Source organism: Loxodonta africana, chromosome 3, assembly GCF_030014295.1.
Source record: "Loxodonta africana isolate mLoxAfr1 chromosome 3, mLoxAfr1.hap2, whole genome shotgun sequence".
Lineage (NCBI taxonomy): Eukaryota > Metazoa > Chordata > Mammalia > Proboscidea > Elephantidae > Loxodonta > Loxodonta africana.
This window is the reverse complement of record NC_087344.1, coordinates 957,184-972,199: the sequence shown is the minus strand read 5'-3', so window position 1 is coordinate 972,199 and position 15,016 is coordinate 957,184. Positions and strand designations below refer to the sequence as shown.

At 61.5% G+C, this 15,016-nt stretch overlaps 2 protein-coding genes across 11 annotated transcripts; both read right to left on the bottom strand.

Moving 5' to 3' along the window:
* Positions 1–4,753: 4,753 nt before the first annotated feature.
* On the bottom strand, positions 4,754–7,992 carry FAM174C (family with sequence similarity 174 member C). The gene is made up of 3 exons (XM_010601854.1): positions 7,718–7,992; positions 5,984–6,100; positions 4,754–5,150 (listed from the first exon to the last, which is right to left on the bottom strand). Coding segments are annotated over exons 1-3 (393 nt in total). The 3' UTR covers positions 4,754–5,149.
* Positions 7,993–8,682: 690 nt separating this feature from the next.
* Positions 8,683–13,345, bottom strand: CIRBP (cold inducible RNA binding protein). Of its 10 annotated transcripts, none has more exons than XR_010321135.1 (7): positions 13,243–13,345; positions 13,054–13,160; positions 12,822–12,960; positions 12,646–12,727; positions 12,334–12,404; positions 9,922–10,062; positions 8,683–9,811 (listed from the first exon to the last, which is right to left on the bottom strand). XR_010321135.1 is itself a non-coding variant. In XM_064280092.1 (6 exons), exons 1-6 carry the CDS (start codon positions 13,343–13,345, stop codon positions 11,956–11,958), a joined length of 519 nt encoding a protein of 172 aa, XP_064136162.1. In that variant the 3' UTR covers positions 11,195–11,955. The 10 variants fall into 10 exon arrangements, 6 of the variants coding, with proteins under 6 accessions (XP_064136162.1, XP_064136163.1, XP_064136160.1 ...); XR_010321136.1 differs by having other exon boundaries at positions 12,334–12,401; XR_010321133.1 differs by having other exon boundaries at positions 12,646–12,960.
* Positions 13,346–15,016: the final 1,671 nt, after the last annotated feature.

The window sequence follows — 15,016 nt, the reverse complement described above, 5'->3', positions numbered from 1 at the left end:
CGGTGTCTGAGTGACTCAGGCAATGCCCAGTGGTCACTCCCCGGGAGCTGACTATAGGCAAGGAACTGAGGGCCCAAGCCTCTATTTCTGTCCTTATTCATGCCACAGCTCCCTCACCAGGCTCTGAGCTTGTGGAGGGTATGCCATCACCAAGTGCTGGCTGGAAGGTGCCAAGAGGACCCAGCCAGGTGCCATCTCTCTGGGTTTGCTTCACTGGCCCAGGCTTGGTGCAAGTGGAGGAGCCCCAGGCTGGGAGTCCAGAGCTCTTGGACGGGAAGGTCACTGTGTGAGGGATTATCCATACCTCTTGCAGAGACTGTGAAAACCCAGAGAGACTAGGCCAATTAACCAGAGTCACACAGCAAGGCAGGGATGGTGAATGAAGACACCCTGATGCTTCCAGCCCCACCCAGCTGCATACCTCCCATTTGGTGTGGGTGTGTTACGTTCCCCTGCATTTCTTCCCTCCCACTCACCCCTCCCCGCCGTACCCCTGACCTTTGCTCGGGCTTCGCCCCTGCCTGGAATCCTTCACTTCCATTCAATTAAAATTCTGCACATCCTTCAAGGCCTGTCTCCCACCTGCCCCCTTCCCAAAAGGACAAGGTTCTCTGTCCTCTGCCCTCCGGAGACCCCAACTTGTCCTGGGTTCAAGGTCCTATCCCGCTGCCCTGACCACAGACGCCCCTGGATGAAGCCCCCAGGGGGTTATGAGGAGGAGGGTGAAATCGACTCCCAGGCCACAACTGTGGCAGGCTCGGACCCTCAGCCGTTCCTGTATGATGGGCAACATAGGGTCTGGGGGTCTCAGGCTGGCAGCGGGGAGCACCCTGAGCCCAGGCCGTGAGGCTCTTTGAGAGCAGGGGGAGGCCCTTCTTGGGGAGGTGTGGGGTACGGCCCAGTCCACAACCTCTGGCCAAGATGTGCATTCTGGGAACCCCCCTGCCCTCAGCCAAGACCCCCTCCTCCTTTACAGAGGCTCACTGTGAGGGTCTCTCTGCCAGGCTGCCGGTAGAAGGGCCGCATGGGGTGCGGCGGGGCTGCGGGTCGGCTCATCTGCATGCAGGCACCCGAGCGGGGCTCGAGCAGACGCTCCCGGTTTCTTTCTGTTCTTGTCTCTCTCAAGGTCAGAGCCGAGTGGGGACAGGAACAAAGGCAGTGCGTCCCCCATTCAACCTCCTGCTGCTGGCCGCTCCCAGAGGAAAGGGGGGGCGGGGGGGGCGAGGGGGCGGGGGAGGGGGAGGCCAGGCAGGCGGCTGGAGGCCTGGCCACAGATGAGGTGGGGAGGGTCAGACCCCTGCCCACCATGGTGAGCCCTGTGGGAGCCTGAGACCCCGACCAACGTGGGGCTCAGCCAGGAGGGGTCAGCTAGGGGCCAGGCTTCCTTTGGAGTCAAGGGTCAAAGATTAGGGGTCAGTGCTGGGTTCAAGGCTCAGCCAGGGCCAGGGGTTGGCCCCAGACCCACACCCAGACCACAGTCTTGATGGGGGTCTATCCCCCTCCAGCCAGGCTGCACCCTCCCAGGTGGGGTGGGGGAGGGGGAAGTCTTGTCCTGCCCAGACCTGGCCCTGGCCCCCAGCCTAAGCCTGCCACCCACTGTCCCCTACCCGATGCCCTGGCCCCAGGTTCAGCGTCTAGCCACCCCTCAGCCTCCAAAGGCCAAGACGCTGCAGAGGCAGCTAAAAATATGCAGGGAGAAATTTCTCATTAAAGAATAAATTGGACCAGATCCTCTGCCCACTAGCTCGGCCGGGTAGTTTCAGGAGCCTGGGCGAGGATCATGCAGGGAGTGGGCTCCCAGGGCCAGGCCTGGGGCTTGGCGGGTGAGGGGCTCCCACAGCCTTATCTTCTGTGCCGGAGCCCGGTAACTCACCCTCAAGAGTGTCAAAGGGCATCCCCAGGGCTCCGGGTGGCTGCTGTTGGACGTGAAAACATGTTCCTTTCTCCTCCTGGTAAATTAAAACTGCCCTTGAGCATGTCCAGCCAAGTCCAGAATCCCAGCCCTGATCCCATTCCCTCCTTCCCTCCCTTCCACCTTCCTTCCTTCCTTTGCTCCTCTCTTCTCTCCTTCCCTCCCTCCCCCCTCCCAGCCCCTGTGGTCCTACAATGGCCATGGCCCACCAGCCAGGGGACAGACCCCTCTATCCACATTGACATGGGATGGCTCTATATCTGGGCCATCCAGTTGGCAGCCACCAGCCATAGCGGCTCCTGGGCCCTGGAAGTGGGCAGAGCGAAGGAGGACCCAAGTTTTTTTTTTTTATTTAGTGTTCATTAAATAACCGCGTGTCTCATTGGATTGGACCCCACCACTCTAGAAGCTTCTGGGTGCCAGGTATGGTCACATACAAGGGAAACCACATATCCTAGGAACAAGGTCGCTGTGGCACTGTTTGGGGGTGACTGCTGGGGAGCAGGTGTGGCTCAGACCCCCTGGGAAGAGGGTACTCAGGCTGTGGAATGAGGCACTCCCTAGAGAGAGTGGGGGTCAAGGAGGTGGGGCCCAGCTCCCCGCCTGCCGGGTGTGGGACATGTCATTGGGGACGCTGGGTTGGAGCTGGCAGAGGGGCCCTACCCTCCCCAAGAAGACATTTTCGCCTCCATGGGTCACTGGATCCAAGCCCAAGGTGCCAGGCACAAGCAACCCCTTCAAGGGCCCCACTTTGCCCACTCTCACCCCCATCCCAGGTGGAGAAGCCAAGGCTCAGGGTCAGTGCAAGTGGCACTCCAACCCAGGCCCAGAGACTGCAGTGGAGAACTCCGCGTACACGCTGCATGGACGGGGGCCGGGGCCAGGCAAGACTGAGGGCCCACCTCCAGGGGGCTGAGGGTTCACAGCAGGGGGACACGGCGGGGGGCTGGCTGGCGTCCCACGGGCGTGTCCACGTGTCACTGTCCGCACGTGGATCTCCTGCGTGCGTACCCACCCCCTGCTGTGTCTACACGGTGGTATTTGACGACTGCATACACGCGTGGGGGGGCGAAGGTGCTAGCAGCCCCTCCTGTGCGCGCGCATGCGCGCACACACTCGTGCGCGCGCACGCGCGCGACCAGGAACCGGCTGGGACGCTGGGCCTTTCATCTCTGGCTGACAGCCCCTCTCCCACTTCCTGCTCACGGTGCATTAACCTCGGCCGGGCTGCCAATTACCCCACACTAATGCTGGGGGCTGCGGGCCAGGTGCTGACAGGCGGTGGGGCGGGCGGGGCGCTGGGGCGGAGTGCTCCCGGTGCCGGATGGCATGTGCCGAGTCTCTCCTGACCTCATTAGAGTAATTAACGTGCCTTTTGAAGCTAGAGAGAGGCTCAGAGCTGCGGGAAGGGGCGCAGAGAGCAGGGTGGGAGGCCGGAATGGTGTCTTCATGCCTGTCCCTGTGGGTCAGAGACAGACAGACAGACAGGCTCAGAGTCAAGGAGAGATGCAGGGTCCCGAAGAGAGAGGTCTGTGAGTGAAATAGGACAACCTGCCCAAGGCCACCGGCTCCCCAAGTGCCAGCACTGCCCTCCCTGCCGCCATCTCAGGCCTCCCTGGGGCTCAGGCCTGGACCCCACTGCAGAGGCATCTGGGCGGCTGCTTCACCAGTCTTCCCTGGGGGATGCACAGGCCCCCAAGTGCAAGTCCTTTGAAAGAGCATTTGGGGAAAACTTCCTGGAGGCCACGGCTGAGAAGGCAGCTGGGACAGGAGAGGCTGAGACGCAGGAGAAACGTGAAGGGGGGGGGCTGGCCGGGCAGACTACAGTTGAGGACAGAGGGCCCCAGCTGCAGAGAGAGGGGACTGCCCAACATGGATCAGGCTGGATTCCCTGCACCCTGGCGGCTGGCAGGTTGGACTGGCTGGGCCTTTGAGGTAGACCAGCACGCGGACAAGGTGCTGTTAGCAGAGAGGTGAGAAGCGGGGCACCGGGCTGGACCCCTTCCCCCACCTGTACAAGGTGCGGCCCCGAGGGTCCCCTCCGGATGCCCCCCACCCCAGGCCGAATACAGGCCACAGGCCACACCAAGACCTGGCAGTCAGGGAATGAAGGCAGGCGGCACAAGGCTGCCACCTGGTGGCGGCTCTGCTTTATGACATGGAGGTGGCCGGTGCTCTGGTCGGTTGGCCTGGGAAGATGTCTCAGGCTGCCCAGGGGAGACCTCTGGCTACAGACCAGCCCCTCCCCACCGTCTCTCCAGGGCCAGCTTTCCAAGGGAAGGAGATGACAGGCAGGCCAGGGCTTGCAGGAGAAACAAGCCGCCTAGCCTAGAATGGTGGTTCAGATTCCTCAAAGGTCCCACAGGAGGTTGATGGGGGCTGATGGGGGAAGAGCACAGGGAAACAAGGGATTCTCCAGCCACAGGAATTCCAGCCTCCTTTAGCCAAGCCCCTGGGGCTGTGGGGTGACGCTACAATCTCAGAAGGCACAGCCCTTGAGGAAATCCCAGGCTGAAGGTGGCATAGTGGAGGATCCTTGGACTGGGGCTTCGATGGATAAATAGGAGTTCTCTCTAGACCCACAGATGACTGGTATCCCAGGCAGCTGGAAAAGCCCCACGTAGACAGGTGAGGCAGATCCCCTGCCACTCACTCCGTCTACCATGTGGGTTCCCCACAGGCCCTCTGACAGCTGGGGGTATGGCCACGGAAGCCCAGCTTGGCCACAGATGGGGAAACTGAGGCCCACCCCAGGCCTTTGCTCTAATGTTTACCCCAGCCACTGTGCTCAGTCAGGACACCTGGCTCTGGCTCCCAGCAACAGCATGGAGTCGGGCCAGCCATGGTCGCTACCACTTTTATTGTCCTCAGCTCAGCTGGCCGGTGTTCCTCACAGGCCCACCTGCCCAACCGCCCTCAGTTCAAGGCTACTGCACCCCAGTGGGGAAGGGGAGCGGCCACAGTCACGGTCAGCGGAGGCGACTGCAGAGTCTGGGCAGGGGGGCTGCCAGAGCCCTGTGACTTCCACCCAGGGGTCCTCAGGCTCTCAGGTGGGGCTGGCTGAGGCTGCTTCAGGTGTGTTGGGCAGGCTCTGAAAGGTGCTCCCGGGGCTGCCGCCAAATCACACCCACACCAAAGCCAGCACAGAGCTGGCCGGGCACTGCTGGGCACGGGAGCCAGCCCTGCCCCTGGTCCTTCCTCCAGGGCTGCTGGAACGCTGCCTCCCTTGCTGCGGCATCTGCAAGGTGAGGTGTGAGGAGTTAGGTGTGATGTGCAGTCGGAGAGGGACTTGGCACCTTTGGCCCCAGGCTCGCCTGCAGATGGCTGAGGCAGGAGAGCTCTGCCCCAACCTGTCGGCCCAGCTGGGGTCCACCTCCCACCCAGGTCCTTCCTGCCATCCACCTGGAGGGTGGGAGTCTCCCAACCACAATAGGTGACAGAGATGTCATCAAGAAATGCGCAGGCTAGAATCCAACCTCAGAGACCACAGACCCCCCTTGGTCAAGAGAAGGAGCAGTGGATACTGATAACCATGATAACAATGACAGATAGTGACGACCCCACCCTCGGGGATGAGCTTGGAGTGTCATGACTGTGCCATGCCTGCCACCCCCACAGCAGCCATGCTGGGTCTGAGAGACCCTGGGACCCTGTTCGGGCCCTGCTGCCTGGCTCTGCGCCCCAGCCCCCTCTTGCTCACTTTTCCTGGGGCTCAGCGTCTCTGCCCAGAGTGCCATTCCCGGGGCTGGTTGCTCTGGGGGGCGTGTGGAGGCCAAACTGCCCTGCCCCCTCCCCCACCTACAGTAGAGGATGAGGTCCTTCTCGTTCCCATACACCAACCTTGTCCCAATGAACTCTCAGAAAGCTCTCTAAATCCAGTGTGTCAACCCTCTTCCTGTCTTAAAGAGAAACCGAGGCCAGGAGAGGGCTGTGCTCTGCCTGAGACCACCCACCTGCTGTGATGCACAACCAGCTCTCAGAGCCGAACCACTGCTGTCTGCTGGCCACATCCACGACTGCCCTCCATAGGACCCCAGCCCACCCGCAAACCTTGGGGAGGGGCTTCCCTACCATCTCAGGTTCCTCGTTTCAAAGACGGTCTCCTCATCACTGTCCAGCGAGGCCATCTCTGTGGAATCCTCAGCATTGGCCAAGAGGCCATACCTCCGCCGCTGTGGCTTCTTCAACCTGGAAAGGGTCCAGACCCACTTATGTCCACCTCAGGCCCCCTACCTGTCAGATGCCGCTGGCACCCCCTCCCACTTCCCTCCTTCCTGGGGCCCCCAAACGACTCCCTGCAAACCTTCATGGGCCAATTGTGCGTGTTTGTGTCGTGATAGCTACTACGATAACTAAATGCTCTTATCACAATCAACAGGCCCTCGTGGTGCAACAGTTAAGCACTCAGTTGCTGAAAGAAAGGTTGACAGCTTGAACCCACCAGCAACTCTGCAGGAGGAAAATGTGGTTATCTACTTCCATAAATACTACACCCCAAGAAACCCTATGGAGCGGTTCTGTCACACGGGGTCACTATGAGTTGGAGTCACCCATTTCAATCACTGTAGTCAGTAGGTCCCTCCCTTGACATGTCCTGCATGGGGGACTTGTAACCCATGTCACCTGCACCAGGACTTTGTCAAGGAAGGGCTGTCATCATCGCATTTTACTGACAAGACGACTTAGTTTCAGAAAGGGAGAAGGGTTCGCCAGAGACGCCCATCCGAACGGAAGACGGTCTCAGGCCCGAGCCACCATGCAGGCCAGAGAAGGGGGGAGCCGTTGAAGGACAATGTCCAAGCGCATTTGATGCCTGCGTGCTTGCATCCACAAGTGTCAGTGGAGGGATGGGAGAGGCAGGAGCGACGGGCCGTGTAATCAGGAGAAGACTGGACTTTGCACCAGAGTGATGCGGAGGGACATTGGCCAGCTGTTGGACAAAGGCCCTCGGGCAGGTCAGTGCAGGGGAGGATGCCAAAGGGCGGTTAGGGGCCTAACCGAGGTCTGGGCGATGGACCAGGGGAGCCACAGGGACCTGGGCGGGCAGGGGCCGTGGGGGGGGGGTGCGGGAGGTGGGAGAGGGTTAGAACGACAGAGATTCCTCAAGTCTTTAGCTCCGACAATCAGCAGGACCTGGAGAGGAACCAACAAGGGGCGGGGATGGGCACAAGCTTAGTTCCCCTGAGGGGGCTGCCCGCAGCTTACATCTTGGGTAGGTAACTGACTCCTGGAGATGACCGCCTCTCACCTACACGATGCGGATGGTGGTAGGACCCTCGCCCCCCAGGACTGGGGGCGGATTAAGTGAGGCTCAATCGGTGGGCGCCCCCGCAAGGGGAGGTGGCAAAGCAGCGAAAAGACAAAAGAGCCTCAGAGAGATCTCGGCCGATGGCGGGGACAGCTGTGGACAAGGAAGACAAAAAAGGGCAGGTCCCCACGGCGTGCCCGAGTTGACAGGTCGCCGGGAAAAGGCTCCGGAAGCGGGAGGAGCGGAAGGCAGGCAAGTCGCAGAGAAAGGAGAAGCGTGGGGAGCGGAGGGCGGCCGGAGCGCAGGAGCGCGGACAGAACCAGCGCACGGAGGCCCGGGCGCCGAGCAGGGACCCCGACTCGCGCCCCGTCCGGGCAACGGGAGCACAGCCGCCACGTCCGGAGGCCGGAGCCGCGACCCACGTGACCGCCCGGCCAGGCCACGTGACGACGCCCGGAGAGCCCCGCCCACGCCCGCTCCGGAGGGCGGGAGGAGCCGCGAGCCGCCACGTGACGCGGGAGGAGCGCGCCAGGGCGGCAGCGCGCACGCCGACGCACCTGAAGGCCCGGATGAGGAAGTAGAGCGCGGCCAGGCCGCTGAGGCCCGTGAGCACGTAGAAGGAGCGCAGCAGCGGCGAGCCCGGCGAGCTCAGCGGGTGCGTGCCGTTGTGCGGCGAGCCCGGCTGGCTGGCGTTCGTCACGGCGGGCGACGGCGGCGGCGTGGCCTGCGCGGCGCGCTGCGACAAGGGCGCGGCCCCCTGGGCTCCGTACAGCAGCGCCGACAGCAGCAGCAGCAGCAGCGGGAGCGGCGGCGGCAGCGCGCGCGGCCCCATGGCCCGGCGGAAGCGGTGCCGATGCCCCGCCCCCGCGGGCGCCTGTCATTTACGCCGCGCGGGGCGGTGCCGGCCAATGGCCGCCGGGGGCGGGGCTCGGCGCCCGGAAGCTCCCGCCTTCCGGCCCCGCCCCGGCTTCGGCCCCGCAGCCCCACGTGACGACTCAGGGCGGCCGGGGACACGGCTCTCACTTGTGCTGAGCCCGTGCTCCCCCGCCGCGCTCCCGGGGCTGTTGTCCTTTAGAGCATCCGGGGCCCTCTACCCGGGGGCCCTCTACCCGGGGGCCCTCCTGGCCAGGATCCCCGTCCCGGTGCACACAGCAGGGTAGTGCCGGCGGAGGCGACGGCCACAGGCTCCCCTGCTTGCGGCCCGAGCCCCGAGGAGGGCCCTGGACGGGGCTGGACTGACACCCCCAGGCTCGCCAGGTCGGGAAGGCTGGACTCAAAGGCGTTCGCGGATAGGAAACCAGCTGGCCAGGAGGGGTGCAGGGAGCCTGGAGGGGACCATGCAGAGTCCTCCCAAGTCCTCTCTGCGTTTCTGTCCTCGGGTTTATTAAGGAGAGAGCTGTCTCACGAGGAAGCCCCAGCTGATTCTCAAAAACTGCAAAGTTGCTCCCTCCTCTGACCCAGAGAAGCCAGCAGAGATGTGGGCTGGGAACTCGGAGGGAAAGAGGCACAGAGATGTGTGAGGCCCAAGCAGCTCTGGGTCACAGACCAGTGAGGAGCTGTGGCCTCAAAGCACTGACTCCCGGTTGTGGGGACTCGGATAAGTCTCCGAGTCTCCCTGGGAACTGGGTCCCCTTGTGTGGGGATGGGACAGTAACACCTGGGTGTCAGGTGGTGCAGGCGAGGCAGCATGGCACCCAACAATCGCTGAGCACCAGCTGTGGGTACCCTGTGTGGGGCACTGAGAGGCACGGGAGGGGGGCCGAGCCAGGGATCCAGGCCAGGGACCCCAGGTGCTCTTTGCAGAACAAGGCCAAGGACACAGCCATCTCACCTCAAGGTGACTTGCTGTGGAGCAGTAAACTGTGTGTATTTCCTTCTCCAAAAAGGGACAAGCCTAACTGGGGAGACCCATAGGGCCTCCAGGCAGGCTAAGCCTGGGTGTTCCCTATCACTCCTGCTCCGGAGTCTGGGTCTCCCAGGCACAGGCCCAAGCTAGGGCTGTCCCCTTCCCTGTCGTGCTGCTGTAGCTCCACAGAAGTGGCAGGACAGATGACCAGCCTTGAGCAGACAGTATCTCCTGTCCCGGCTGCCAAGAGGCAAAGAAAACACCAGCCCCCCCAACAGCTTAGTGATGGCCAGGAGGAATGGGGCCAGTCTGGGACAAGAGCTCTGGGGCTGCTGCCCTACCCTGCCAAGCAGATGGAGCCCCGATGTGGCAGCCAGTGTGTGGCCAACACAGGGCCCACCAGGGGAAAGCTCACCCAGGGTCCTGAGCTCAGGACTGGAGTCAGTAGCAGACGGAAGCACCCGAGAAGGCCCTTCCAACGTCAACAGCGTGCCAAACCATTGCCCTTATCGTGAAGCTCCCCACCCAGTGCTTCAGTCCCAGATGATGAAAGGACCTAGGCTCCTGCCCTCAGCACACCCCGGGCATTGCTTTACTTGGCAGGCCCCAGCCCTGGGGTGCTTCAGCCCCCCCCCCCCACCACACCCACCCCTGCTGGCACCCCCAGACGAAAGACACAGAGATGCTGGTGCACATGTAGCCCTTTATTCCAGTGTGACCCTCCAGGTGCTGTCCCACCTCAAGCCACCACACACTGAGACCTGTCCAGGACTGTGGAGCCGACACCCAGTCTTCAACAATGCACCTGCAGAAAAACAAGAAAATGATGAGTCCTCTGCCCAAACCCCACACCCAGCAAGGCACCTACACAGCCGGCAGCAGATGAGGCAAGAGATCAGGCTGAGATGCACTCACCAGGACAGGCTGGCAGCGGGCAGCTGCGTCTCTGGCTCTCTCGCTCCCCTGGAAAACCGTCCCAGGTCCGCATCCTCCTAGGACCTGAGGCTGCTGCTGCTCATCCTCCTTTTCCTGGGTTCTGGCTTGTTCCCCTTCAACCTGTCAAAGCAAACAAGCGTTACTCCTGCATCCTGGCCAGGGCTCAGAGCTGCACCCCACCCCCACCCCCGCCTCCCAGAACCTTCCACAGCTCCTACGAGGGTCTCAAAGCTAGCCACCGGGCCCATCACGTCACAGGTGCGCCGTTACGGGCGGGCGTGCCCGGAGGGCCTGCACCTCTGACACGGTCAATGCCACGTCCACCCTTAAGCAGAGCCAGCTGCCCCCACGGGAAGAAGCTGCTTAGAGATCGGTGTGGGCTCTAGGGAAAAAATCTAATGGCAGCAACAAGACATCAGAGGAAGCTATGGTTAGGAAAGTGGCTTAGGAGGGCTGGAGAAGACGGTCAGTGGATGCACAGAAACCCCAAAGGCAGGGCGTCCGGTGGTCTCCAATCCTACTGCTGAGGCGTGACTGCCCGAACCACCCGCCTGGCTGCAGGCGGGAGGGCAAGCAGCTGGGGCCAGGCGGTTTTAGTTCCAGCTCCATTTAAAAATCAAAAGAAAAAGAAAAAGGAAAACCAAAAGCCAGTCAAAGGAACATTCCCCGGGCACATAACGTGACTTTGAAATGAGCTCCCGACAAGAGGGATGCGGACACGAGCAAAAGGAGTTACCTCGAATTACAGGGCTATTTCCACATATGAGCTAGCCAAGGAAGCAGCTTTCGTCTCAGAGGTTTCTGTTGGGCGCACAACACTTCTGTTCTCCAAGGGGCTGCAGCTTCCATAGGCTAGCAGAGAACGCTCAGAACTTGTCAAGCAATGGCAGGCTAGCTATGCACACTGTCACCCTGGGGCCGCCCACTCTGCGGGCCTGGCCGGCCTGTGGCCGTCAGGTCAGCGTCTGGTGCCCGCACGTTCACGTCTGTCCCACTATGGTGCCCAGCCCTCCAAGCCCTCCGGCTGCACCACCGGGAGCTCCTGGGGCTGCCCTGCTGTCTGCGTTGCCCATGCCCGTCCGTCACCCGTCTCCTCACCTAGCCACGACCGGTGGCCATCAGCTGTCCGTCTACTTGCTCCCCTCACTAGCTCCCTGCGGCCTGTCCTCACCCTGTCCGGACTGCTCGGGCTGGGTGCCGTGGGCCGCAGCAGGGTGTGTTGTGCAATGAAAGGGAGATTGTCAGAGCAAAGTTCGTTTCAGACGGTCTTTTAATCGGCTTCGTGAAGCCAGAGAGAACTGCGTACAAGAATTCCTTAACCACTTCAAATACAACATTGATGGAATATGCGTGTCTTCCAGTAAAAAAGGACAATATAAATAAACATTTTCAAGAACGTCTCAGGGACACCTGAGAATCTACTGTAGGTGTTCACAATGAGTGCGACACCTCTGTGCAGGTGGGACAGGCAGACAGCGCTTGGGGCAGACCTGGGGCTGCTGTGCCCTGGGGCTGCGTCCTACCCTGCTACGCTCAGAACGTTACAGAGTTGGAAAAAAGCCACAGCTTGCTCAGCTTCCGATGAAGAGCGGATCACAGTCCTTTCAATTTCAACGGGAAGTGCACTGAGGCACCCAACTTCATGGGGCCATGCACCAAAAACAGAAAGAAAAATGGCCACACGACCCCCCCAAAAGACACACCCACAACCCCTGACCATTTCAAAAAAACAAAACTCATGGCTCGTGATAAAACAAAAAAGTAAAATCTGAAGTGCTTTCCAGAACGTTTTTAAAACCTTAAAAACAGACAGCGCTTCCTCAGAGAGAAAACTCTAGAACTAGGCCCTCTCGGGGTCAGAAGCTGTCAGGCTGTGTTTGACAAGATCAGAACTGAAAAGACTACAAAAGTGGAAATACAAGGTGTGTTCACTACACATCAACGATTCAGCGAAGCTCCCCAAATCTTTAAATATACGGCCATTGGAAGGACGATCTTGAGCAGGAAGGATTTTTACTCGTTGTGTGTAGCTGAGGACAAGAAGCAGGCACAGTGTAAAGGCACCGAAGCAGCAACAGTCCAGCATTCCTCACCCCGCGGCCGGCCCTGGAGGGCACAGCCTGTGGCCTGAAAGCACCAACCCCCCCGAGCTGAGGGCGGCGGGCAAGGCCCGCACATGCACGCGGGGTAGACCTCGCGGCCTCACTTGCTCTTTCTTTCTGCTCAGTTTGGTTTTGCGTTTCTGCTCTGTGGTGGGACGGACTTTTGGTTACAGGCAAGCACAGTGATGAGGTCTGAGCGTTGCACCCAAGGCACTGGCAGAGGCCACCGAGGTGCACTGGGCTCCCACCGTGGGCCAAAGCAGCACAGTGCCCTCGGAGCGCAACTTACCGTAGCTGTCGTAGCTGTCTCTGTAGGACCCGCCCGAGCTCCGGTCACCATAGCCGCCACCCTGACTCCTGCTGAGGAAGGGCAGACATGGTTTGCACCTGGGCTGCCACCCCCCAGGGTGCCTGCCTGCTGCGGGGACTATAGGTGCCTAGCAGTAACACTAACTCTTTTGGACTCCCGAGCCTGCAAGTATCAGTGGCCCAAATGGGACTCTCCATCCCGATGGTAACAACCTTTTCTGTTGGAAACGCCCCCCCACCCCCGCCACACCCACCCACACGGCTCCCCAGAAGCCCTGGGCCCACCCCTCACCTGCCATAATAGTCTCTGGAACCTCCATAGCCCCCACTCCGGGACTCGAACCGGCTCCCCCCGTAGCCTCGGTCCCCTCCTCCTGTGGACTCCGAGAACAGAAAGGCATGAGTCCCCGCTGTTGCCAGCACAGCCTTCCGCATCCCCGAGGACCCCAGGCCCCAAGTGGCACTCACCTCTTGAGAACCCACGGCCCCGGCCTCGGCCCCCACGGAAGAAGCCCCGGCCCCCAGCGGAGCCGCCTCGGTACCCACGGGAGCGGTTGTCCGATGACTTGCCCGCCTGATCCACTCGAATCTGTCGCCCATCTACAGACTGCAGGGCAGAGATCACCCAGGTCAGCCTCACTGCTGCCTCACCTACCACCCACTCTGGGGAAGGGGGTTGCATACGTCGGGGTCCCCTCACCTTCCCGTTCATGGCCATCATGGCATCCTTGGCATCATCGATGTTCTCGAAGGTGACAAACCCAAAACCCCGTGACCGCTGAGTCTCCCTGTCTTTCACGACCACCACTGTGCGGTGAGAGTTCCTAGATCAGCACCCAGCAGACAACACACCCCACTCCACCCTGCCCCTCGCTGGCTCCAACCTTACCTTCAGATATTTGCCCGTACTTGGAGAACACCTGCTCCAATGACTGCTCGTTGGTATCAAAACTCAGCCCTCCAACGAAAAGCTTGCCTTCGTCTGATGCCATGTTTGCCTGCTGGAACCAAAAAAAAACCAAACCCATTGCCATTGAGTCGATTCCGACTCACAGCAGCACTACAGGACAAAGTAGAACGACCCCACAGACTTTCCAACGAGCGCCTGGCAGATTCGAACTGCCAACCCTTTGGGTAACACCCACAGCACTTAGCCACTACGCCACCAGGGTTTCCTGCCTGCTGAAACGATATTCAAATCCTCCAGGGTCTCGCTGCCCATCCCCCTCCCGTCCTATCTTCTACAAGTGATGTGGATCCCACAGCATCGGCATAAGACTCTCCTGCCGCTTCTCTGGCATTCCAAGCCTTGCCAGTTCAAATACAGCCTGTCACGCTGTGCCCTTGCACCCCCGCCAAACTGAGGGCTCCCCGAGGGCCACATCCCTTCCCTGCCTGTTCCCAGCACTGACCATGAACCAGTGAGAAGCCTCGACGGACAATGAAGCCTCCATCCACCACCAAGAGTGCTCGGCAGGCCTGTGCCCAGTTGTTCCCCGTTGTAAACAGGGGTGCTAACTCCTACCCTAGGTAGCCCAGGACAATCCCTGGTCCCCCGTCAGCTGCTGGATGATGAAGTGTTTTGCTAACTGTAACAGGCCTCCCAAGACACCAGACTATTTCATCAGTGCATCGTGACACAGACCCAGGCTGGGAACCAACGCTAAAAATAGCTCCACAAGGAGTGAAGGGGACCACTCAGAAGGCCAACGGCCCCTCAGGGATCCTAGGGGTCTGGGCTGCACTTGAAGAACCTGATATTTGGGCAAGTAGACTACTTTGGAGAACAGAACGTGCTCACTTAGACGAAACACTTATAAAATGCAGAAAACAGTCGATGAACGTCTCTGAACACAAAAACCACGATGTGACTGGAAAACTCGGGACTCTGCAAACCGGGGGTGTGACGTGTCAAAGGAGGAGTGGGAAACACTACAAGGCCATCCTTCCCCTCGTTCCTTCCCAACAGGGAAAACGGGAAATGAGGCTGCAGGGACCTGGCGAGGCGGGGGAGGGGCGGGGTGCACGCCGTGGGCGCCCCGAGCTCCAGAGGCCCTGGCCGGCGGCGGTGCCGGTCACGTGGCCCCGCCGGGCCCGCCCCCGCCCATGCGCATGCGCCCCTCGCGAGCCCTGCGCCACTACATCCGGGCACTCGGCGCTCCCGCCATTTCGCTGGGCGCTGCTTCGAGCCCGTGGCCGCCATTTTGCGGCAGCGCCCCGCTCGCCGGCGGCCCTGGCCCGCGAGGGGGGACGTCCCCCGGCCGCCGCTGCTTGGGCCGTCTCCCGCTGCCCCTCGCCACCGGCGGGGCGGACTCCACCCCGAGACCGCCCCGGCCGCCGACCCGCCCAGGGGCGTGCCGCCGCGGCCCCGCCTCGCCTGCCGGCCGCAAGCCGCCCGCCGCCTTTGGCTCCTCGGAGCCGGCGCCGCCAGGGCCCTCACCACTGAGCCGGGCAGGTCCCTGACGCAGGCGGGAAGACGGCGCAGAGCAGCTACCCGAGCCTCCTAACGCGCGAGTGAGGGGGGGCGGCCCGCAGCCCAGCCTTATATAGGTCGCCGCCGGGTCCCGCCCTAGGCCCGCCCCCCGCGCCACGCGGGCCAATCCGAGGCAGCGGACCACGGGGCCGCGCCTCATATTCATGAGATGAGGGGCTGGGCCTGCCCA

Excerpts from the sequence above, each read along its gene's own strand:
- CIRBP (XM_064280088.1), bottom strand. The coding sequence starts at position 13,345 with ATGGCATCAGACGAAGGCAAGCTTTTCGTTGGAGGGCTGAGTTTTGAT. Across the intron at positions 12,961-13,053 it reads TGATGGCCATGAACGGGAAG|TCTGTAGATGGGCGACAGAT; the intron begins GTGAGGGGACCC and ends TCTGCCCTGCAG. Across the intron at positions 12,728-12,821 it reads GGGCCGTGGGTTCTCAAGAG|GAGGAGGGGACCGAGGCTAC; the intron begins GTGAGTGCCACT and ends CGGAGTCCACAG.
- FAM174C (XM_010601854.1), bottom strand. The coding sequence starts at position 7,992 with ATGGGGCCGCGCGCGCTGCCGCCGCCGCTCCCGCTGCTGCTGCTGCTG. Across the intron at positions 6,101-7,717 it reads TTCCTCATCCGGGCCTTCAG|GTTGAAGAAGCCACAGCGGC; the intron begins GTGCGTCGGCGT and ends GACCCTTTCCAG.